Source organism: Hesperophylax consimilis, chromosome 31 (assembly GCF_061612785.1).
Source record: "Hesperophylax consimilis isolate HC1 chromosome 31, BYU_Hcon_1.0, whole genome shotgun sequence".
In the NCBI taxonomy this organism is placed as follows: domain Eukaryota; kingdom Metazoa; phylum Arthropoda; class Insecta; order Trichoptera; family Limnephilidae; genus Hesperophylax; species Hesperophylax consimilis.
This window is the reverse complement of record NC_142866.1, coordinates 1,706,102-1,730,952: the sequence shown is the minus strand read 5'-3', so window position 1 is coordinate 1,730,952 and position 24,851 is coordinate 1,706,102. Positions and strand designations below refer to the sequence as shown.

The 24,851-nt window shown below is 34.3% G+C and overlaps 1 protein-coding gene across 1 annotated transcript; it reads right to left on the bottom strand.

Moving 5' to 3' along the window:
• Window positions 1-651: 651 nt before the first annotated feature.
• Window positions 652-23,476, bottom strand: Hk (potassium voltage-gated channel subfamily A regulatory beta subunit hyperkinetic). Its single transcript, XM_089649738.1, has 12 exons — window positions 23,183-23,476; window positions 14,722-15,245; window positions 12,472-12,548; window positions 11,833-12,063; window positions 6,960-7,056; window positions 4,869-4,996; window positions 4,220-4,299; window positions 3,987-4,119; window positions 3,301-3,497; window positions 2,618-2,720; window positions 1,662-1,777; window positions 652-888 (listed from the first exon to the last, which is right to left on the bottom strand). Exons 2-12 carry the CDS (start codon window positions 15,033-15,035, stop codon window positions 652-654), a joined length of 1,713 nt encoding a protein of 570 aa, XP_089505864.1. The 5' UTR covers window positions 15,036-15,245; window positions 23,183-23,476.
• Between the last annotated feature and the right edge of the window lie 1,375 nt (window positions 23,477-24,851).

The window sequence follows — 24,851 nt, the reverse complement described above, 5'->3', positions numbered from 1 at the left end:
ACTATCTGGATCTAATTATTACCCTTCATTATTATTCTGGGTAATGGACATTTGTAGTAAAAACAAAAAGCGTATTAAGGCGATGCCATACGTAGTAATGCAAAATCATGTGTTTTTGGTTTGAAAATTTGGTCGCCTAGAAATGTTTCAGATGCTTTAATTAAATACTGCGAGTAGAATACATCTTGGCCTTTGAAATAATCGAGTATTTTTTAGATAAGTCTTTTTATAATACCCAGAAAAAAATAATGTATATAGCCTATGAAAACTGCTTAAAAGTTCAAAATCTCCTACTTACGAACCCATTTTCGTTTATGATTTTATTGTATAATGTGGCAAATTAAGTTATTTATAAAATAATCGAAAAAAATTAAATATTTATGCCGGAACATTCACAAAATAAAATAAAAGGCACTTTTTGGCCATGTTTTTTTCTTGCATAAATCAAAACAGGCGGATGGTGTTAAGCGGGAATTTAAACCTTATCGCCATCTACGTAAGGGTTGTTATTGATAGCGGCTCAATTTAAAATATTACACGTCGTAGTGCATCGCCTTAAAAAGGAGTTAGTAAATAAATAATGAAACATACTTTGGATTTTTTTTCTGAGGATTTTTGCGATGCGGTATCTCCACTGCCGCGCCACAACAGTCACTGGATCTCACAAAATGCGTTCGTCTTCTGCTCCTTGGGGGTCTCAGCGGTGACGGAGTCGGCCGTGCTGCCCTCGTGGAGGCCGTCCTTGGCGCTCTCGACGCGCGGAAGGCCGGGACTGCCGCCCGCCTGGCCGCGTAGCGCGAGGGTGGACACCATCGGCGGCCGCTGCGGCTTGTTGTCCAGGATGCGCTCGATCTCGGTCATGATCGCCGGAGAGAGTTGAGGCAGAATCTAACAACAAAATCACAATGATACATCTGAAACAATGTTTTAATTAAGTATACAAGGTGCAAAATAGTAGCAATAGATTGGCCTCCTTACTAATAAACCTGTCTTTAATTTTACATATACCATGTATTGTAATGATTGTTTATAAGTTGGATACATTTACAGAAAAGTTGGACACAGTTATGTTAAACGCACATTTGATTGGGTGCATTTTATTTTTAAAACTCTTTGAATCTGTTGTATAATAGATTAACTAACTACTGATTATAGAAAATAACAGATAATCGAAAATATGTATGTTTTAAATTAAAGCATTTTAATAGATATTTCTTTAAAAAACGGAAAATTTGGTTTGACAATTCGAAATTTTGACATAATTATAATAGCGTTCTAAGGCTAGTTTTTATTATTATTTTTTTAATTTAACCCAAACTAAAATCCTAAAAACCTATTTTAGGTTAACGTAAAATAGGTTTTTAGGTTAATATTTTGGGTTAAATAAGGTTCAATAACAATGACCGCCAAGTAAACAATCTTTTTAATTTGAAAGAAATAACTGAAATGAAATAATCAGAATGTATTATTTTCCATTTCCAGAATCTGACACTTAATTATATATTTCTTATCTTATTCTCTACATAATGTAAAGTAGTTTTTTAATCGTGTCCCAATATTCTGTACATACACCATTAGTTGTGTAAATTTTAAAACACTTTTATTAGTAAGGTCCTGGATCTTTGAGCAGTATCAGGATTAGACAATATTAATGTTCTTACTTGTAGTGAGTGAATGTTCTCGTACAGTTGGTCGACTGTGACAGCTCCTAACAGGAGGCAGTGAACTGATTCGTTTTTTAAGCACCAAGCAACAGCGAGTTGTGAGACTGTGCAATCTGCAAAAATAATCTATATGTCAAATTCAGTTTTTCGAAAAATGTTTCCATAACATCATTTTAATATTTTGTGTATGAATTTTGTGCGTATTTGGTGTATATTTAAAATGACCGTGAATAAGGAGATCCGGAAAGAATATAGGATTAAGAAAGGGATGGTTTGGCGAATGTATGCAGGGTTAGTACAATGTAATACATTGCAAATTGTGAAATGTTTTCCATTGCACACTGAAAGGAATATATAACACGGAAGTTAATGGTAGAAGAAGGTCGGGGCGAGGAGTTTGTGCCAAAAACGAGTTGGGCAGTGGTCTATCATCTCGGTCAAAGAGCGTGATCGCCAGATACCCGTTGTAAGGACGGTTTGTTTCACAAAATTTTAACAATTCATCAATTTGCAAAGAGATTTGTCAAGTTTTGTGAGGGTTATTTTAGAGTTCTGTTATTATATCATTATTAGTCTGTTGTTTCTCAAAGCTGAAACAATAACAGATCTTGAAAAAAACTTTCACAGAAAAGTAACTTTGAAATTTGGTGAATTGTTCAAATTCTGTGAAACAACCCGTCTCTGGTTAGGTAGTTTGTATTTGGTGTCTTTTTTAATGTGATGTCATAAAATAGCCTGGTAACCGATTTGATTCTCAATAATGATCGCTAACAATGTGAAAATGTCTTTACCGCTCTGGGGACAATATTTAAAAAATGGCAGATAATCTGAGTGTCACCCTGGTAAGGGACCTCTTTTATAATTGATTTTTATGACTTACGTGTGGTATTGAAATAAAAACAAATATTTCGATAGTTAATTTCCATAAAAAAAATTAGTTCCTTGTAACTTACTTAACCCTGATGCCATTTCTGATATGTCACGTAGTTTTTCTGTGTGACGCCGGACATCCTCTGCGGCCGTTTGACCTCGTTCTCTAGCTGCAGTAGCGCACGCCTGTAAAGAGCTCATGGTTAAAGAAGTACTGGGAACAAATGAAATTGAATATATACACGGTGTCCGGAAACTCGTAGTACAAGCGGGAAACTGGAGAATCTACACCACATGGGGAACCCAAAAAAACATAAAGTTTTTTGATTTGAGCATTTTCAAAAAAAAAAAAAAACCAAAAAAAAAAATTTTTCGGCTATTTTAGGGTTAAAGTTTTTTCTGGTGTTTAGGGTTGAATAACAGATGTTTTAACCCTGCAGAGCAGAAATATTTTATGATTACACCGGGTTAAATGAAGGGTGATTTCAAAATAATGCTTCAAATCCGAGTTTCTTCATTTGTTTTACTTTCAAATAGTTTTAATTAGTTGGGTACTTTGATCTTCAGTAATAATTTATAAGAATTTGATTAAAAAAAAAATAAAAAAAAAATAAAAAAAATCAACTTCAAACTCGATTTACTCGATAACAAAAGCTCAAATAAAAAAAAATATACTACAAAATCGACTCCAAATGTGATGTAGATTCACCAGTTTCCCGCTTGTACTACGAGTTTCCGGACACCCTGTATAATGATATGTGTTTACCTCTCCTGAGTTAGCGTTCGGGTTTGCGTTAGCGTTCGTATTTGCGTTCGTGTTCGCAAGCGCATTTGCGTTTGCAGTTTCGTCTTCGGCCCAACTGAATGAGCTGTATTTTCTATTGAATCGTGATCTTGCAAATATACTCGGGATGTCTTCACGGTTGCCTTTTCCGCTTGTTATGGCAGACCATACCATCAACCCTGAAGAAAAGAAAATATATACATTTTATTACACGTGTTGACGGTTTACAAAATAACCTAATTATTTATAAAGAAACAGATAAATATTTAGTTAATTCACTAATTCGAATATTTTAGGTGGTTTGGAAGTGAAAAAGTCTTCAAGTCATCTTTGCGGGATGTTTTTCAGTCTTTGAAAGATTATTGAAAAGAGATCGAAAACTATGAAAAGCTCATAGAACAAGATGAGTTGAATAGGGTGGTTTTGATATATCCTCCCAAATGAGCTTATATTTATAAGGTAAGCAGAACGACCGTGTTCCATCGTAAAGGGCTCGAATATTGCTAGCGACCTCCGCTTTAAATTCAAACTTTACATTGTATTTAGTCAATAATTATCCCGAACTTTTATCGAAGAAGCACTGTTGTCTTCAAAATCAAATACTCAAAGAACTTATGTTGATTTTTAACGCGACTTGAACAAAAGCTAACAAATAATGAAGTGCCTACCGACTCCAATTTTGTTATACATTTCGGGCATGTATAGTTCCGATTTCTCCCTGCAGAACATGTGGTACTCGGTCTGTTCCATGATAGGTGTGATACAATTGAACTGTCGGCAATTTGTATATGCTTCCATCACCTGAAAGATACCATAATTACATCACATTATCACACATGGCACGTGCTATATGTACAAGTATAGTAATATAAATCGAGATAATGGTGATAGTTAGACTTACCTCCGCCGGTGACCAGCGCGCTGTTCCCCAATACATAGCCCAGCCTTTATTTATTATGTATGTCATAGCACGAACTATTTCTGAAATTTCACATTATATCAAGAAACACTGCAAAACGAACGATATCATTTTTCATGAATGTACCAATCCCAAAACTCAGGACGGTATGTTTTAAGAACCGCATTTTCAAATTTAAATGTAAATAATATTTCTAGTTAGTATGTATTATAGCCCTGGCGCCAAATGCTGTTGCAGATGATTTTTAAAACGGAAAAACTTTTTTTATCGTTTTTAACGCAGGTCAAAAATTAGAAATAAGTGCATTTCATTTCGTAGAATCATTGTTTTAAGTAATCGATGAAATCGGTTAATATTATAACCACAACCTTATATATTATCAACAGGTTAGGTTAGGTTAATATAGTTTAGTACTTGTTTTCTCTAAAGACGTAGGTAGTAGTAATTTTTTGAATTGAGTTGTTTAGAATATAATAGTTTTTATTCAGTTTGGGAAAGTTATTTAATTATAAGATGGATTAGGATGTATGCTCATTGGTTCAATAAAATTGGAATGTGGCTTATTAATCATTGATTTTGTACCACTGAGTTTTGAGATAAGGACAATATTTTAAGTATTATAATGTGTTACCTTCCATTGGGCACATGTGATCTACTTTGTGAACGATGACAATGTCAATGTATCCTACATTCAACCTCTCTAGAGAGGCTTTTACACTCTCGATTATGTGCTTGCGCGAGAGGCCCCTCTCATCAGACCTTTGGAGAGAATAAAACGTTTCAGTTTAATGAGGCATTTTTTAGATAATAATAATTGGCGTCAACATATGTTTATTTTCATTCTTAAATATTGAATTACAGTCGATTCTTATTAATTGGTACGCCGGTTAATATAATATTAATTTACTTCGGTTACCTAAGACAACATTAAAATCCAATTGTGTGTCAGTAAAATAATTTTAAGTAGGGCGGGCGTGAGTGGGGGATGGGGTTACGTCGCGGACGTTCCGCCGAGTTCATTCAGCACACAGAAAAAAATTCGGAGAACAGATTTCCGACATAGGAACACGCGCATTTGCCTCGATTCTAAAATATTCGTATTTTGTGAACAAGTGTTCCGACATCGTGATAATATATTCATAATTTACTAAAAGTTTTTCAGAAAACCTGTTAATTCATTAGTAATTCCTTCAATCCAGATTTTTACCTGATAACAAATAATTTAAAGAAATTCTTAATAAATTAGCAATACTCATTTTTCTCCGTGCAGAAATTTAGTAGACTTTGCTCAAGCCGGCTGTTCGCCGTTCGCCGACATTTGTCAACATTAATTTGTTCAGTTCGCAGGACACTGCTGCGCGTGTAAGAAGTTATTTGTTGGGATCTGTTATCATAATTTGTAAATGTTCACGATTTTAATTTAATTTAATTTTTTTGTCTTATCTTTGAATGTTTTATGTTTTCATATTCATATTATGTACTAGCTGCACCCCGCCACGCGTTGCTATGACTCAGTCTGTCTTTGCAGATAGAGAAAAAAAGCGCGTGTTGCGTTTACGTCCAACAGATGGTGCTGTTTACGAAAAAAAACATGTTTGTCCAATATATGGTGATGTTTTTCACCAAAAGCATGTTTTTACCTGTCGCAGGTGACATATATTATATATAGGTTTATAAAAACACACGCGTATTCGAATGCAACGTCATGTCAAAATTTCAAAGCAATGGGTGAAGAACTTTCGAAGATCTAATATTTTGAAAAATTTAACTTTTAGATGTTTATCTACATTATTATGTATATGGTTATTTTTCTCTAATTAAATTTAAAAACACATTCCAGCAATCTCGAATAAATTTAATACGCTGATATGTGTACATATACAAAAAGCTCAACAAATACGTTATTTTTTTCTACCTACCTTAAACTTCGCTTCTGCGTGTCAAAACATTTGAGTCCGATTTGTCCCAATTAAACGGAATCGACTGTATGTACAAATATGTGTGCTACCAGCATCGTCCGAGGAAACAACACTGATCAGAAATGAGTTACTTACCTCCCCTCACCCTATACCATCCCACAATCTATCCCTTTTCCTACTTTTACCCCCACCCAACATTTTCCATATTACAATCCCACTAGCTCCGTGTAATAGTAGCTAAATTCAAAATCAAATCAAACAAGTTAGTATACATGTTTTGTGTATGTATCATGTAAGAATCTAATGCTTAAGTGTTCAAACCCCGGTCGCATTTATAAGAATATTAAGGTTTTTTTTTGTTGTACAATATATTTTTACATTTCATAGTTATCCAGTAATGTTGGCCTCACTGGGTGGCTTACCCGTGCTGAGGCCTTAAACCCATGCTGAGCTTTAACCCCATGTTATTTATTTTTACAGTTAAATGGTCCCTGTTAACCGCTGATTATCGGCCAGGCAACATAATTATCGAAATTAAAGCAGAATTTTTGATCAATCTTCGATTAACAGGAATGACGGTCCGAGAATTGGCGGATAACGAGGACCATTGAAGTGTCAAAAAATTAATAATATCGCTTGTAGTCGATTTTTAACAATTCCAAATGTTACACGGGTTCGAACAAAAACTAGACCTTACCGTCTGATGCCAGTGAGAGAATTAGAAAACGCTGTGAGGTATTAATGTATCTCACCAGGACGATACTGATAGCAATGAGAGATAAGATATAATTTGAAAAAAATACTTGGTGCTCCAGTAGATCTTGGTGGTAATGATAATGCTGGCCCGTTTGTAATTCCTGCGGTGGAGGATCTTCCCGAGTTCAGTCTCCGCACGCGTACCTAGAAGGGTTAACAACTTTCGGTACCATCACTGATGAATTCGGGAAGTTGCTGAGCTCTTCCAAAGAACACTTCTCACGCTCACCAACAATTCGTGTAGAGGATAATAAATTAACTTATTACTATTGTTATTACCAGCACGTACCTACAATGTAAAGCTCTTGTAAGTAACTCGTGATTGTCTAAAGTTAGAATGTTGTAAACTGGTAAGTTACACGGAAGTGAAATGTTAATCTCTATTTATTCATATATAACTACGTTGTAAATATAAGGCTGGACTACATCGTTATGCTACGTATTCATCCGCGAGCCGAACTGCCGAACTGAACTTATGGGAAAGAAACGAAGCAACCGCGAAACGCCGCTTGCAGTTTGTTCGTTCCTTTCCCGTAAATCGTGGTACGGTTTGCGTTTCGGTTCGCAAATGTATACGTAACCTTACGAAGATCGGCAATAATTGTTTCAATAGCCTTTTTCAATCTAAGCCTTCATTACATATAATACATACTTGTATTCAAAATACATCACCTTACTTAATTATACAAAAGATCTCATAAATTCAGAAAAAACATTATTTTTCTCAATTTTAGAATTACATAAGATTTTGTAGTTTACATAAAAAACACTTTTAATATTGTTTTTCGGCATTATTATTGCATAGGTAAATGAATTCTGCAAAACTAGGTACGTAAATGTTAAAGCAATAAACTTGGCAACTGCAAAATAATGAAGTCATAATGCCCAGACTCCTTAGTATTGGAATGCGAGTAAAAAGCAAACAGTGTCAATGTGGTAGTAAAGTTTCTTACAGCTCTCGGGATGTGGGCAATAACAATACGGAACTGGCATAAATCTGCGCTGCCAGGATTTTACAAATAATAGTGGGTTGTTAATACACAATGCATAGTTATTATACGTTTACAAATAATAGTGGGTTGTTAATACACAATGCATAGTTATTATACGTTTACAAATAATAGTGGGTTGTTAATACACAATGCATAGTTATTATACGTTTACAAAAAAGGAATTGTCTAATAAGACGGATAACGTTCATGTTATGTAATGATTTTTTTTTTTAATTGTCTGCATTTTAATGAACTTGAATTCAAAATGATTAAAGAATGGACACTATTTTATGTTTAAAGTCGATTTGTCATATGTTCAGACCACTACACAAAATGTGATACGTCAAGCTATTCTAGTAATTTTGGCATTTCAATCGTTTTCTTTCATACCTTCATTTCAGAAAATGTTTCAGTTTAAATGGTAAAGTGACCGGCCAAGAAAGATAATTAAATCGTGGAAAAGCTCTGAAAACGTAGTGTGTAGTCTAGAAATAAATGAAGTACTTTCTTACAATTTCAGTATCGATTTTAGGATTACCACCAGATAAAAAAACTTGGCCAGCAAAATATTTATCAAGCCGAGCTTAAAAATGGTCTGGAAGTTCCAGCCCCGAGAAAAGGCCGTAGAAAGATGTACGATTGGGGAACTCTCCGTCTTCGGCCCCTTACATTGTGGTAATGATACTAATCATTCATTCTAACAATTATTCTTAGTAAAGACATTTTGTCAATTGGTTTAAAAGGAATAGTTTACGGAGCTTAGTGGGGTCTTGTGATTTTTGTGTGTGCCAGAGTTATGAGCTTGTAAACATGATAAAACTTGGTTTTGTTGCTGTCGAATTTAAAGGCCTTTAGCAATCCGAGGGATAAAATTGAAAATGTTTTAAAGATCTTCATTCTGAAATGCGCAGGAAAAAATTTCATTTTTGACTACAACATCGCTTTTTATTTTTCATCGTAGAACTTTAACCCTCTCAAAAGTAACCTTTGCCAGTGGCGTCAAATATTCAAAATAAACTAATTTAATCGACTCCTACCATGATTCGAATAATACAAGTAAATAGTATCACACGTAGGTAAATATACGGTTTTCAAGTCTAGATAAATGCGATGTATGGGCTAGCAAAACTCTTCACACCGTAATATCATCTTCTTGACATTGGGTGAGCGTGCAGTGTGCATTCACCGTGGCGAACAGAGCGCGAAACATATTGATGCTCGAGAGATGATACACTTTCATATTATAGAATAATTACAATTTGACGACAGACGCGTCAGCAAACAAATTTAGCATACAAATGACATGAACCATGGACAATAAAACAAAATTCCTGTGGAAGCGAAGTAAATGTTTTGTTAGGAATATTAATTTTACGTCCCTGCATTTTACGGTGGATTTTCGCGACTTGCACGCATTAAGCTATTATGAGTCGCTGACTAGGCACAAATGGCATCGTAACAAGTGAGGTTAATGTTATTGGTACCTACTAAACGAGGCTCTGTCAATAACTTTGTTTCAAATTCCTGATGGGTGAAGCTTTTGGGTCATTTAAGCGCTATTGTTAGTAAAAGCTTAATAAAACGGCTGGTATTATCACGAAGACTTATCGTTATCGCGATGACTGGTTTCACATCGTTCTTCATACGAATACAGGAGTGTGACAGGTAGGTTTAGATTTATGATAACTTAAGATAGATCTCTTAGAAGTTCTGCGGTATTGGTGTGAGATATTGTGTAAACGCTGGTATCATTATTTAAAATAATCAACCAACTATATGTTTATACACACATATTACTTCATAGGAAGACATGTACTTTTTGTTTTACTTGCTTGAAAGTTATACGGTGTATTGAATGTAAAGTGGTTATCTGTATATTAAAGCAGTTTTCGAACGGTTAGTTCAAACGTCGTGTAATTTATTAAAAAAAATTCGTCTTAAATATTGTCAGTACCTACCACATAAATAAGGAAACGACAAAAATAAGGAAATAATAGACATAATAATATAGAAATATAGACAGAAATATCCAGCCAAGACTGGTGGTATAGATGAATCATTATTCGTTTATAAATATGTATAGCAATAAGTCAAATAAATTTCATTAGCAAATCAAATAAAGAAAACCATTAAAGTTTTGTATTTTATGTCCAGCCACTAAACTGGAACTTTTACAAATTCAGATGAACATAATAATTTAATGTAATCAGCTATCGATAAAGTTTTCATATTTCGCACGATATTCTAGAAATCTAGAATTCTAGAATCGCTATTTAGGATTACGCCAATAGACATAATTATAATGTTTCTAATTTACAAATACAACAAAAATTAATGCAAGTACATCGATTCACATATACATATTATATAAGTAGATAGTAGTAATAAATATTCAAATGCATTCGCATTTAGCACTAACAAAGTTGCCAGCTCAGAATGTAATCCCCCAATAACCTTGTAAGGTCATTAATCATTCAACAGTGAACATTCGCAAAACATCGCAACAATTGTAAAACAAACTTCATAAAGTACTTGTACAGCGTTATGCAAGAAAAACAACCAAGAACGTAAATGATATAGACATAATTTTATATTGAAAAATTATTGAGTAGAGTAAGTATGTTGATGGTAACCAGTATACAATTTCATATCTACATTTATCAAATAAATTGGAAACCCTGAGTGGCTTATTTGCATTACTTGTCAGTAAATCTAGACGAAAATCACAGGATAATGGTTGTTAGTGTAAGTTTTTTTCAACAAAATTGACTTCCATCTTTTCATATTGATATTTTGTAGAAAAGGGTTCATTTTGAATTGTGTTGTGCAGTTTATATTGTCATATCACATATGTTCCGCCCGAAGTATACTTTTGTGTAAAAATGTACTTGCCTATTAATGTTTGTAATGAAATTAGAGCCGGTTTAAAACGCGATACAAAAGATATTGCTGACCTATAACGAAAGAGACACATATACACGTATGTACTGTCTCATCAATAATGGTTTTCTACATTAATTATAATTGAATCTAAAGAAGGTATATCACAATTTTTCATATCTAAAATTGTTTCAATGGTAAAAACCTTTGGTCTTCAACGATCTTCATTGTTCGGATGTACATTAGTTGTGACACGGTTATACCCAACCAGTAACAAGTAAAATGTGCAATTTCTATTAATAATTAAAATTACTAGTGTACCGTAAACGTGACATGATGTTTTAATAGCGCTAAGCGCCCGGTTTCATTGAATTAGAATATTAAATTAATTTACAACGATGGCATAAAGCAAGACATTGTATATCCACGTTTACATTGAGGTGTGTACTATACATTACAAAAGATACCCCAAAGTGTTTCGTGTTATGACATAATTTACAAAGAACTTTTTTTTGGCAATAAACCACTGACATTTTATAAGAATAAATATGTTACTTGTTTACGAAAGGCACTACAAAGAATATACCCACATTATTTTGTATAAAAATCATCAAAATGCTTATTTGGGTTGTGGGTCTGTCTGTGATTGAATCTGATTTAATAACCTCGGAGTTGTTTTGAAATTAAGTTTTTCAAAATTGGAACTAATGTGACAAGATCTATAGAATTATAGATTTAGCTTAATGCAATATTTTTTCACCAGAAAATTATTTTAATTCTGTACATAAAATACATATTTTTTGTTAAAATATCTTAGGGTGTGCGGTTTTGAGCTAACATAACAATCCTGAAATAAATTATATTATGCGGTGATATTGCTTTGAGCTAGTACGACATGATTTAAAAATAAATTTACGATCGTTTTTCTCCAAAAAGTTTTAAGCCACCGGCATATTGAAATACCTAATAGTTATAAGAATTAAATATGGATGTTACGGCTTATGGTACATTGTAATGAAAAATTACGGCAGTAAATGTGGGTTCCTACCTGAGTGTGCTTCAGACAAGTCGAAGAGGTTGATGCCGCTGTCCAGAGCCAAGTTGATGATCTCCTCAGATGTCTCCTCGGATACGTTGGGCCCGAACACGGCCCACGTGCCCAGCCCGATGTTGGACACCCGCAGGCCCGACTTGCCCAGGTTCTTGTAGCGCAGGCCGGGGGTGATCGCTGAGTGCATAGTTAGGTGATTTCCGATGTACGAAGATCCGAGACGATTGGCTGTGGAAGAAGATTTATATGAATATCGATATGAACAGAAAAAAAAGGAATTTTAAATATTGTTTAACTGTAAAAAAAATGTGTTGTTAAAAACTCTCAGATGTTAGTTTGTGTCTCATAGTGAGAATTGACTCTAAAAGTGTTGATGGATGTGATATTTGTCTCGAATTATTTTAACACAAGTACTCGATTACAAAACCCATTATTGATTTATTCAAAAACACATTTAGCCAATTGAAACAATGTTTATGGCTCTTATACTTGACTAAGACGACGACTTTAATTGTACTACAGATCTGGGCTTAAAGCAAGCTATACGAGCAAATGAGCTAATTTTTTTAACGGCAAACAACATATAATATTAACAACATAATCTGAATTGGTAGCATTTCGTTATTTATTCATCACCTTCTCGATCTAGCATCTGCTGTGAAGTTGCGCTGAAATCATCCATGCAGTCTAGCGAGGCGATGGGTGCCCTGCAACTTGAAAACAACGCAAATGAGATTTGAGAGGGGAACAGGTTGAACAGGGTGCCACTGTAGCCATAGCAGGCATATACTAGCAGTGCGTGCGGTGTGCTAGTTGTGCTGAATGCTAACTTTAGTAGGTAATTGGTGGGATCAGAGAAACAGATTGTTCATTCTCTTAGTGAAGAAAGAATACTCTATTTTGTTATATTCTAAAGGCATAAAGTAATTTTCAAATAAGTCTTTCCGTTGCTCCTGAGCCGCGAGCGTCGCATAAACCGAGGTAATCGCGTCCGCATGACGCCGCAACCAGTAGCACAAAATGACCGCAACACCGAGAAAGGCCGGAAAGAAATAAGCTATCAATAATATGACCAAAACCCTTCAACTTTGTAGTTTTTTGTTGATGGACGAATTTTTATGCAAAGCAAGCGTTTTGGTACGAAACCATTAAATCATTTCATCAAAAAGAAATATAAATTACCCGCCAGTCCAGCGTGTTAAAGCCTTTAAAAAGTGATTGATTTGAAATATAGGTGTTGGGGATTGAGAAATCGTAAAAATCTAAAAATAAAAATAGCTTGTAAATATAACAGATTGTAATAATAATTTAATTAAATAACAATACAATATCTGGAGAAAACAGGTGATGGCGTCGGTTGGGTGTATAATGGATATTGGTCTACGCCGGTTCCACGTCGTGCGTAGCCATCGCAACACCTTCCCTCTCAAGCGGCGGAGCTAACTGCTGTATTCATTAGTATCACAATCATACGAGTACATTCTATTACATTAATAATCTATAGTGTTTTGGCGATTAAGGTATCGGAGTAAAAATAACGTAGATAACAGATTATTATGGTGAAGTATAAGGTAGTATCAGGTTTTATATTATGGTGAAGTATAAGAGAGTATAAGGCATTATATTTTGTATTATATAATATGATGGTAGGTATATAATATTATTAGAATATTAGGAAGATTTTGTTTGGGTTTTGAAGTGACTGTATTATGATAAAGATTTTTCTAAAATGTTTTATTATTAATTAAATATTTTGTGTTTTTTGGCATGTTTATGTTTCATTCTTAAGTTAATTATTTCATCCTGCTTAGTTTATCAGTTTTTTTTTTAATAAAATAATACATAAGTCGTTATTATACACCTAATAAGGTTGTTAGGATTAAAATTATAACACGATGCCAAAATGAATATATAAATTGATGTTATTCTGAAAACTAATAGAATTAAATGTTGTTCTGTTTTGTGTTAAATGAATAATGTTATTTTTCTTGTTTCCTTTTGGTCCTGTATTATAACTTCGCGATCGCTAGACGATTTATTTTTAATCAATTTTGTAATCTAGTAATGATGGCCCTTGATGTTAGTTTATTAACTAGGGATCTACGTGAGGTGATATGTTCATTATTAGAAGGACCAAAAGGATATTACATAATTTCTAAATCCTTAGTAGTCATAATATAACTAGAGGCAGGTATTAGAAGTAGGTCTACAAATTCGATCTGATGTAACCTGGAAGAATTCCATGTAAAATCCTTTAGGTTTGGTAGAGGACTATTTTTTATAAAATATATTTAAAAAATTACGTAACTTAAATATTATATTATTCACTCTAAAAGGTGTATAATAAATTCCTAGCTACCTAGATGTTTATTCTACAAAATACACGTTATGCATAAATATACTGTTGGTGCAATAAAAATCGATTATCAAGTTTACTGGTGAACTCTAAGAAAGCCATATTCGAATAAAATATAAGTATTGTCAAATGAATAGTACCTACAACCTTGTACCAAAAACCACGATTACAAATTAATAAAAATTAGGTTTTTTGAAAGCATGCAAATTCCAATTAATACCTTAGAAATTATTTATAATTATACATGATGGGATGGGCAAACCGTAGAAATCTGATTACCTAAACATTCCAATAAAATTACTATTGTTGTAAGTTAATGTAACGCACAATTAGAATCTACGACGAACTTGAGATGTGGAAATAGATTTTGAGTAGCACATCCCGATGTAATGAATGGTGCTGATGATAAATGGACAGAACAGAGACAGAGGACAGAGAAAAGAACTTCGAAGACAACAGTGAGGAAGGTGGTTTATTGCTGGCGGGTGGTGGTGGTGAATATTGATTGATTGATTGAGCTGGGCAGTTACCGATAGATGGTCGGCACGGGGTTGGAGTCTTCGCTCGTGTTGTCAGCGTTGTCGCTCGCCAGCGGTTGCGGTTGCGGCTGCGGCAGGAGCGTCGCGGCGGCGGCGGGCGGCGGCGGGTGTGCGCCGTGGGCGCCGTGCACGCCGTGCGCACCGTGAGCGCCGTGCGCGGCCGCGCTCACGTGGTTCGACAACGCTACCTGCGACATCTTACGGTGCAAACCCGCCGGGTAATTGCTCCCTTGGTGATTGTGATTGTGGCTGTGCGGGTGGTGGTTCGATGTGGTCGGGGAAGTGTTCAAACAGATGTTTATCATAACCACGCCTTTTCTTCTTTCCTCGCGACTAGCTTCTAGCGTCTTCCTTACAGCCGGTATCTCTGAGACTGCAAGGGAGTCGGAACTTCTCGAGTTACGTTTACTGACATTATGCTTGGATTTTGGGAATTTTGTCTTGACAAATTAATGTATTCAAAATTCGGAAGGGGAAATAAAGGAAATAAAAAGATGTGTTGAACAGCCTCCAGCCTGAAATGAAACAAAATAAAAAGAAAAAAATATTTACATAGTTTATAATATTCTGAACATAAGAATGAACTTCAATTATTATTGTGATGGATTTTCGAACGAGGAAAGCGTAATAATCATTATGTCTTATACAAAGATGTGATATTGGAATTCCTACAAAAGTGAAAGGTGATGGTGACAACTATATTTCTAAACGAACTTGTGCAGATATAAACTAGGAGCCGGATGTGTAAACAGATCTAAAATGAAACATAGCTAAGAATAGTATGACATGGAATACGACTGCATGAACATATGAGCAGGTACTTCTAAACTTGCAATCTAACAATGGAGGCGCTTCGTATACATTCGTATGTACTTTTCTGATTCCACAACGTTTATATTATTATTATTATACGCCTTGGAATAAACATGTACACTATGTGATACTATAAACCTGTTATAATAAATAATTTATTTTTGCTATTAAAATGTATTTATTATGGTTTTCATTACTAAACAACTTTATTAAGTTTTATTATTACTGGATTTATTAGATTTTTTTATAATAACCACATTATTATTTCGCATTTATCATATAAATAATCATGTAAATATAAACGACACCTGGGGTGGATTTGAACAGTCAAAATCTTTATTTTAATCTTTATCTTTATTTAATTTAATCAATAGACAATTAAAAGGGGTTTTCTTAGTAATGGAAACATTTAGAAACATGTCTACGTTTCCTTACAAAATATATGTTTTAATTACGTAGATTTTGCAACCAATGAAGCAAACAAAAAAAATCTTTTTGAGACTCCTGTTTCCAAGGCATTTGCCTAAAAATTTTTTTGAGAAATTGTAGTCATGTAGGTATTTGTAAAATCATGTCTTTGTAACTTGTAAGGGGTTTTAATGTCGGAAACAAATTTTGATTTAACATTGAATGCAGATTTACAATTAAAACTAAAGCCAAGCAATGCCAGTGTGTTATGTAGTGCCAGTAGTAGACAATTGTCATATCTCCTCGACCTCCTATCGTGTCCTGTATATCACACAAAGAAATTATTAAAAGTATTCGTCAACAATCCGAAATACAAATATAAATATGATATTTATGAGTACAACAAAGTAAAAAATGTTATACTGGATGTTCAAGGGTAAAGTGCGATAACTTCGGGAGGTGATTCTACACGATGATAGAAATATAAAAGATAACAAACTTTTATCGAAATTCCAACTTTTTTTTTCCGTAGTAGAATAATTATTTTCCCATACTAAACTTTTTTACGTCAAAAAATGTATTATTCTTTTTTACTTATACTATCATGTAGAATCACCTCCCGAAGTTAGCGCACTTTACCCCTGTAATTCAATGTGTATTCTGTCCGTCTGTCCTTACGTTCTCTAATCCATCTTTCACAATTTGACCGATCAAAACCACATTGTGCGTAATCATCATAAAATAGGACCCTGCGCAAATCAAAACCTCAACTTATCGTACTGTTGGGAAAAATATATTGACATCCATTTTTCCTGATATCTAACCTTTCACTAGGATTTTCCCTTCTAAAAAGTTTTTTTTTGCTAGGTAATTTAATAGTGTGCTTACAAGTTATATTGAATTTGATCGTTTCAAAATTTATCTAGCTTTAGTTCTCAATGAAAAATAGTCATCAAACCTTCCCGGGCGTTTAACTTAGCAAACGATTATAGGTAAGCAAACGAATGTACAAAAAATTTGATGTTTAAAACATAACTAAATAATTTTTTATGTCGTAATGTTATCTGTGACAATTTATAATTATATTTTTTTTTTTTTATTTTATCCAATTGTATAAAATTATAATGTATATAATTATTTTATGCCACCATTGCTTATTATTAACCATTACGTCAAAAATTAATAATTTTTCATGTACCTACCTTAAATAAAAGGCCCATGGGAATATAAAAGTATGAATAGATAAATAAATAAAATGATAAAACAAAAGTCTTTTATGACATTCTACAGTATTTTGAAGTTTTTCTGGGATTTCATGAACCTTATTAACAGGCTTTACAAGTTATTGGTGCCTACTTAAAGCACCATTTTCATCGTTTTTAATAATTTTTCTAAGGTCGAGGTATTTTCCAAATTAACGGCACATGGTTTTAAATAATCACGTTATTGTATCCTTGGAAGGAGTGGTTATAAATTGATAAAATTTCTACAAATTGATGAAATGCAGATATTGCTCTCAATGAATTTAAGCAGGTCGATACGCTGAGAAAAGTTGGCTCCATTGACAATCTTTCGGTATACTGAGAACGAGCAAAGGATTGCAAGATAATTTGAAGAGTGACCGCGACTAAAGAATTGACAAAAATCTGGTTGGGTCAATTGGGAGAATTTCAAATCTGTAAAGCTACCAAATCTTTGAAAACAGCCAACGCCCACCTGTATCTAAGAGGGAATTTTATCTTCCCACTAACGCCCATAGCCATCTCTATCATGATCTCAAAGTTATTGGATACGGTGGTTAATAAAAAATTGCTCACACACCCCGACAACGACAACATCTTAATAATAATAATAATATTTTATTTTATTATTAGGGGAGGTTAGTGCAATCCCACACGTCCCATATAGATATACATTTTATTAAGCGTTCGGAAATATGGATATCTTCGAAACCGATCGGTTGGCGATTTGCTCAGGTATGTGACGCATATTATTTGAGGGTGGTGATTGGAGCATTTTGGAAAAACAAAATCATCGGGTTGGATATCTCTAAAGTCTTTGATTGGGTTTGGAATCAGGCGTTTGTCCGGAATATACCATAGTACGGGATCCACTCAATCCTACATTGTTGGATTCGACCGTCTTCATCAACGTTCTCGTTCGATATGCACAAATTAACCGATACGCTGATGACAGCACTTTTCTGTTTTGAGACAAAGGTTGATCCTAACCCAGATTCGTGCTAGGATAAGAGCCAGCCTGTTTGAAATTTGACGTCGCAAAAAACCAAGGGTGTCTTATCTCAGCAAAAAAGAAGTCAATGGTCCAGTGTAATTTGATGGAAGCATCCTTACCATTAGAGTCTGCATTTGCTACTTGGAAGAATTTTAGACATCCTCAAATATCGGGACTCCATAGTAGCCTGATTATATCTGGCTTCCAAGAAACTGGCCATTTTTGGGAGCCACCTTTGAACTAGAGCTCAAACCTTCAACGCAACAATTCATTTATAAACAATTTCTGCTGTGTAATTATTATCACGCAAGACAACTGTTTCGCCCTCCGAAGGCTTATCAAACAGTGGTGAAGCCACTTACAATCAATATATTTATTTTAATTTATATAAGTACAAAATGAAAAAAAAAGTATATTTTATTACCTAAGCCAATACTACTACAATTTAAAAGGGGGAAGTACCAAAAAAAGATAAAGAAAAGAAGAATACCATTATATCTAAGCCACGTCGTATGACTGATCCAAAAAACAATGATGATGATACGCATTCACCTGCCATGGTAGGTAGATGCTGGCATGCCAGCCCGAGTCAGCTTTTTAAAGACGGAAAGTGGTAAGTTCAAGAAAATAATTACAAAAGTTGTCGAGTGCTTTTTACCGAAATTCTCATAGACATATGAATATTAGTAGACCTGCCCTAAGTGATTAAAAGCGTATTATCCCCACTCCCCATACCGGTTCCATTGGAGCCGGCTGGGCTCGCGTATGGCCTCAAGTGAAATTTGAAAACGTGACGTCATCATTCTTGTGCGAACTATGGTCGAGGCATCATCGGTTCATTTTACGAAATAACACGGCAAAATGTTGACTTGTGATATGAAAACTTGTAAAAATAGATGTGAAAAAGAGAATAAACCCAATTGTCGTATTACATTCCATAAGTAAGCATTATTTTACTTTATTTTAAGCTTATTCACACCGTATTATATGGATCAGTTTTAGAAACATATACTATCACATCACAATGTAGCGATTCTCAAGTGTGCTCATCGTTGTTTACTGGGGTAAGTAAATTATGAAACATTTGTAAAAGTGTCTTAACTAAATACTCTGAAACTAACTACGACTCTGCAAACAGAAGAAATTTAAATATTGAAGACAATATAAGTGATTTCTAAACGAAAATCTGAAACAGAAAAATCAGAAAAGGAAACGGTCACATCTGGGACTCGAACCCAGGACCCTTGTCTTTCCGGGACAGTGCTCTACCAACTGCGCTAATGGGACCCTATTCCCCTCGGTCACTTTTAACTGTATCATACTTCGAATAAGAACCACTAACATTGTCTTCATTTTTTCACCGCACATTTTTTATTGGCAACTATCTTTATGTATGAGTCCCAGATGTGACCGTTTCCTTTTCTGATTTTTCTGTTTCAGATTTTCGTTTAGAAATCACTTATATTGTCTTCAATATTTAAATATTATAATTTGAGGTTTTACTCAATATAAAGTTATTCCGAAAAATAAATATTCAGAAGAAATTTACTTTGCCGAATTTGGACTTCGCAAATTAGTTCATAACGTGGCGAGTAAATTGCGCTCCCATGTAAAAATGTCTATTCATTCAAAAGCAGATTTTACTTTTAAGAAGTAAATGGTGATATTATAATGCGAGATGCCTATTTACTGTCAGATTGATTTATTGACGAATCACAGTCAGCTTAACCCCCTTCGTTCTTCAACAGTTGATTTTACCCCTCGCCATTATCTTTTCGTCTATTAATTCCTATGTCTGTGGAAATTCTATTCTTAACTATCATATAATTAAATTATTATTTATTTAACGCTAAAATTAATAATAATCTTTAAATGTTTCTTTATTTAGTTAGAAAATCGTTTAAAATGCTTTTTTTCAGGTTTAAATATCATAAGCTTTCTGAGGGCGAACCCTCGGTTAATTACTGGCACTATAGATGACCACTTATGTTCGCCGGTAGGGCCAGCACCACAGGCTTACCTCGGGGTCTACATATCCTAAATACGACCCTGAGCACACATCGAGTCTTTATAACTCTGTTGGGATTCAGGTCGATGAGAGCCAATGGATGTGGAGGATTCACCAATCGTTGTGAATCGAATTCATAAGAAGAAGAAGGAAAATAACTTATAGAATACATGCATGATGATAACCATTGAACCAGAAATTGAACCATTCGTACTCTAATTTCACGAAAGCACTGTAATTGACAAGATTGATGCTTAGTTGTTAAATCCCCCGTCGCATTTGACATCGTCATAATCGGCATTCATCGTCATTTAGCTTTACGAATGCTAATTCAAATAACGGTTAGTTAACAACAGATTCATATCCCCAGAATTTGATAAAATTTTGATTGAAACAGTGACACGTATTAAGAATCGACGGTCAACGGGGCGCTTTATTAGAAGTGGCATAGTATTTATAAAATAGGTACTTATAGGTAGGAATTCAAACGCCTGGACCTAACAACAACAACATTAAAAACGGTCAACGGGGCGCTTTATTAGAAGTGGCATAGTAATTATAAAATAGGTACGCCAAATATGGCAGGAATTCAAACGCCTGGACCTAATAACAACAGTAAAAATATATACATAAAAAATGCGCTTGAATATTATGTGACAAATTATTGAAAAAATCAGCCGTGAATACCGAAGATAGAAAGACACAATCAAAGGAATCAAATGCCCTAATACTTAATATTTGATACATCTTAATAATATGTTGATGAAATTACAGTGAAATACCCACCCCTACGGTATGTGTGTAAATGGCAAATGGAGTACTCCTTACTTAATTGTAAGAAAGTTAGATGAACCGATGCCATAATAATTTGGCAAGATCGACCGATATTTGAGATTTTTGGGTTAAAACCACTATAATAATTCTCCTATTCAATTAATAAATGCTAACCTACATACATAATATGATTTATAATAAAGTCTCGCGTGGACTGATTTGAGGAATGTAGGAGCTTTCAAAGTTTTTGGCACAGTTTCGTAAATAATAACTGCATACTAGTATTACTTCACTACTAAGTATTCACAAGATATTGCTGCATGCCAAGTTTCACAAAGGACCTATTTTTGCATGTATTAATTCCAGCCGTAACGCAATACATAGGTATTATGCCGGATGACACATTTACCTTCTTAATTTGTAAATATATGTTTTAGGTTTTAAAAAGAAAGATAACCATACAAATAACCCAACAGTATTTGAATTCTTTCTACTACCATCGTAACTCTTTGCTCTGTACAGAAACATGCGGTCCGTTTGATAGATTCCCCTGTAGACAAGTATTAATATTGTTCCCCTATTTCCCAGACAGATTGCAATTTTTAGATCACAGGCGTCAGGTGGGAATGCTGCCCTTGTTATGTCGGTATATAAGATGCTGTGAGGAACTATCGACATCGATCCTTTAATCACCGGTGCACAGTCGGAAAACACGCCAAACGCGCGCCCAATATTTGCAAACAGTTGACATTTTGTCACATGAGAACCGATTTTTTCTGCGACTTCTTCTTGAGCTCAACAGATCGGCTGTAGAACGATTTGCCAGCCTCTGTGTTTCCTCCCACCGAAAACATGTGAATCTACAAGATCAATGTTCATTGTTCACTCCTTATTCTCCTAAAAAAAACCATGTCTAAGACTAAGGAGGGTTGTTTCATGGAATTTCAACAAGTCATAAAATGTCAAGGTTTATTTTAAAGTTCTGTCCATGTTGTTATCATATAATTATTGACTGGTTGTTTCACAAAGCTGAAATAATAACAGAACTTAAATAGAACTTGAAATTTAGCTTTGATATATGATGAATTTTTCAAATTCTATGAAACAACTCGCCCTAATGCTCCTCAAAATGTTTTTTAAACATTTCGAAAGGGCGCTGAAACAAATTTTAACTGAGAATTTAACGAATACCTATTTCTGTTTTTGCAGCCGTGTTGCAGCTTTTGCTGGACTTCTTTTATTTTCAACATAAATTGTATTGACATATTATTACTAAATAAAAACGCGCAAATGTCGAAGTTAATAACAGTGGATACGAGTGATACGACTAGGATTTTATAATAACAAACATATAAAAATATTTAATTTTTATAAATAAAAATCCAGTCTAGAAAAAATCTTTTAATGTTGACCATTATTTAATTTCGATCTATCTGTGGCACCCTCTTTCGGAGACTCATTAAAATATTTTTAAAGTTTCTTTACAATTTTTGTCGAGCATTTAAGCAAAGGAATAAATCTCACCACATATAAATATATCACACTGCGGATACTTGAATACAGTATGGCTTGTTTGGAAATAAAAGCAATGTGCTAATGTTTTCCATAGAAAAACAGTCAAGAAGTCGTAATATGCTGTCATTGTACTCGTAATAGGTACCATTTTATTCAAATGTTGCTTACCGAAGGTGACGTAAAATTATTAAAATAATAAAAAACAAATAAATATGTAAAAAAATATATATGTCTTATTTTTAAAGTTGAGTTTGTTATTTTTATGATGTTGACAGTAAAAAAATTCTTTGTATATTTGTTATGTATTAAAGTGTGATAAATTGCATATTTGGATTTTATTTTTTAAAATTCGTAGTCAAAGTAAATCTGAAATAATTGCATAAAATAAAATTAATCGCCAGATTATAAAAATAGGTCATTCGTGGTTTGTTGAAAATATGTATCTTATTTTGACGCGTTATTGAATACATGAAAAAGTTAATGCTTTGCGGGATATATTATGCCCCCAAACAGGTATTAATAAATGTTTGTAGGATCGTTTTAGAATAATCTATCCGTGTTGACATTGTTGTAGATTATTACAACTTTCCTCGTTTCGCACATGCAGCCCCTGAGATATAGGCCATCGAACAGTAGTAACCTGTATTCCTGTTCTCGCGTTGTGAAACTGAAATAATGCAAAATAATCAAATATCTTACCTTTCCTGATGTTTTCCTGCACTTCGAGCAGCAATTGAACTCACTTTTAAGGAAAAAAATAAATAAAGGGAAAAATAATGGAAGAAACTGGTGGAAAGCAATTGTGTAAAGGGGATGGAATGTTGATTAGTTTAACTGGGTCAAATTTGTGCGTGATTTGGATTTTGATTAATGTTTGGTAAGAGAGATAATTTGTATAGAAATATTGGTAAGGATGTGGATTTGGGACTGGTAGAATACTTTCACCAGGGAGAGCTTCCCAACTTGCGGCTGCCTCGTTCGACGAACACCAGAGACTGTTAGTTGGCACGGCGCTTTCCACCGTCTTTTCTATGCTCGCGCGATGCGCCAATACCAGCGCAGCGCCGCGTACGTACACGCCGGGAGCCGCCACCCCTCGCTGCCGGCCGGGGGATGGGGCGCTCAGATACCGCGCGATACAACCCGCCAGCGACTTGACTCATTGTCTTGCTTGACGTATTCCCATCACGCTGACAGTACGTCTCGAGGTTGAGTATAGGGAGAGAATACTGAATGCCAAGGACAAAGATCTTACAAAGCTTTCAAATGCTTATCGCACATTCAATCAAAATCGGTTGCCACTGCGCTCAATATGTTATTTGTACCTTATTTTTGGAATAGGTTGGGTATTTCAAATGAAAGTACAAATGTGTGCTAAACAAAATATAGTGGGGTTAGTGCCAGAAAAAGAAATACAAAAACATGTTTAAGAGTGAATTCAATTTCAAAGTTTGATCTTAATTATAAATTCAGGGTTATGGGAAATAATACTAGCGTTAATAATTTTTTTATCTAGGAGGCTTTGTTTTTAAGTATCGTTAAAAATAATGTAAACAAAAAAATTATTTTTTTGTTTACATTAATTAATTCTAAAAACCCTGGCTTCTGATTTATTGAAATTCGGGTGTTGCAGGGTTAGGGAAATACATGGATGAAATTGAACTAATACAACCACCACCGTCCTAGTGTTAAGGGCGCCTGCGCAGTGGCGCACTGACGCAAAGGGGTCCACATAGACTGCTAAAGTTTTCCGGGAATTTCCGGATATAAAACAATTTTTTACAATAACTTAGGTTTCTCACATTGAAATGTTTATTTAAATTATACTGTCTTTTTTTGCACAGTTGGACCTTGAATCTAGCATTATTTGGGGTAAATTATTATTAACGTATTAATTTACCACGAGAACCACAGATGGCACTAAACAAGCGATTTTACTATCTGGAAAACAGTTTTCTGGTTTGCGTCTTCAATAATGTTTAATTCGTTTCAAATTGATATTTTTCATTTTACTACGGCGTCATTTTAAATTAAATTAATATACTGATATATTTATGGATAATGATAATTCGTTAAATAGATCTATATTTTTAACGAATAAACATTCTTTTTATATTTGGATTTCTTCCTGGGTAAACGTAACACGATCGATTTTGCCGATCATGTCGGTAACTTGTTATCTTTCCCACGCATGACTGCAGATCGCTAATATACAAACCTAAATTCACAACAGCTAAGTGTTCTTAACTTATTCGACGTGAACTGTTGTTCGTACGTTGGCGATCTGCAGTGGTACTCGCGAACGATGGCAAGTTACCGATACTATTAATAAAACCTTTATCGATTGATAATGCTATACCCAGGAATG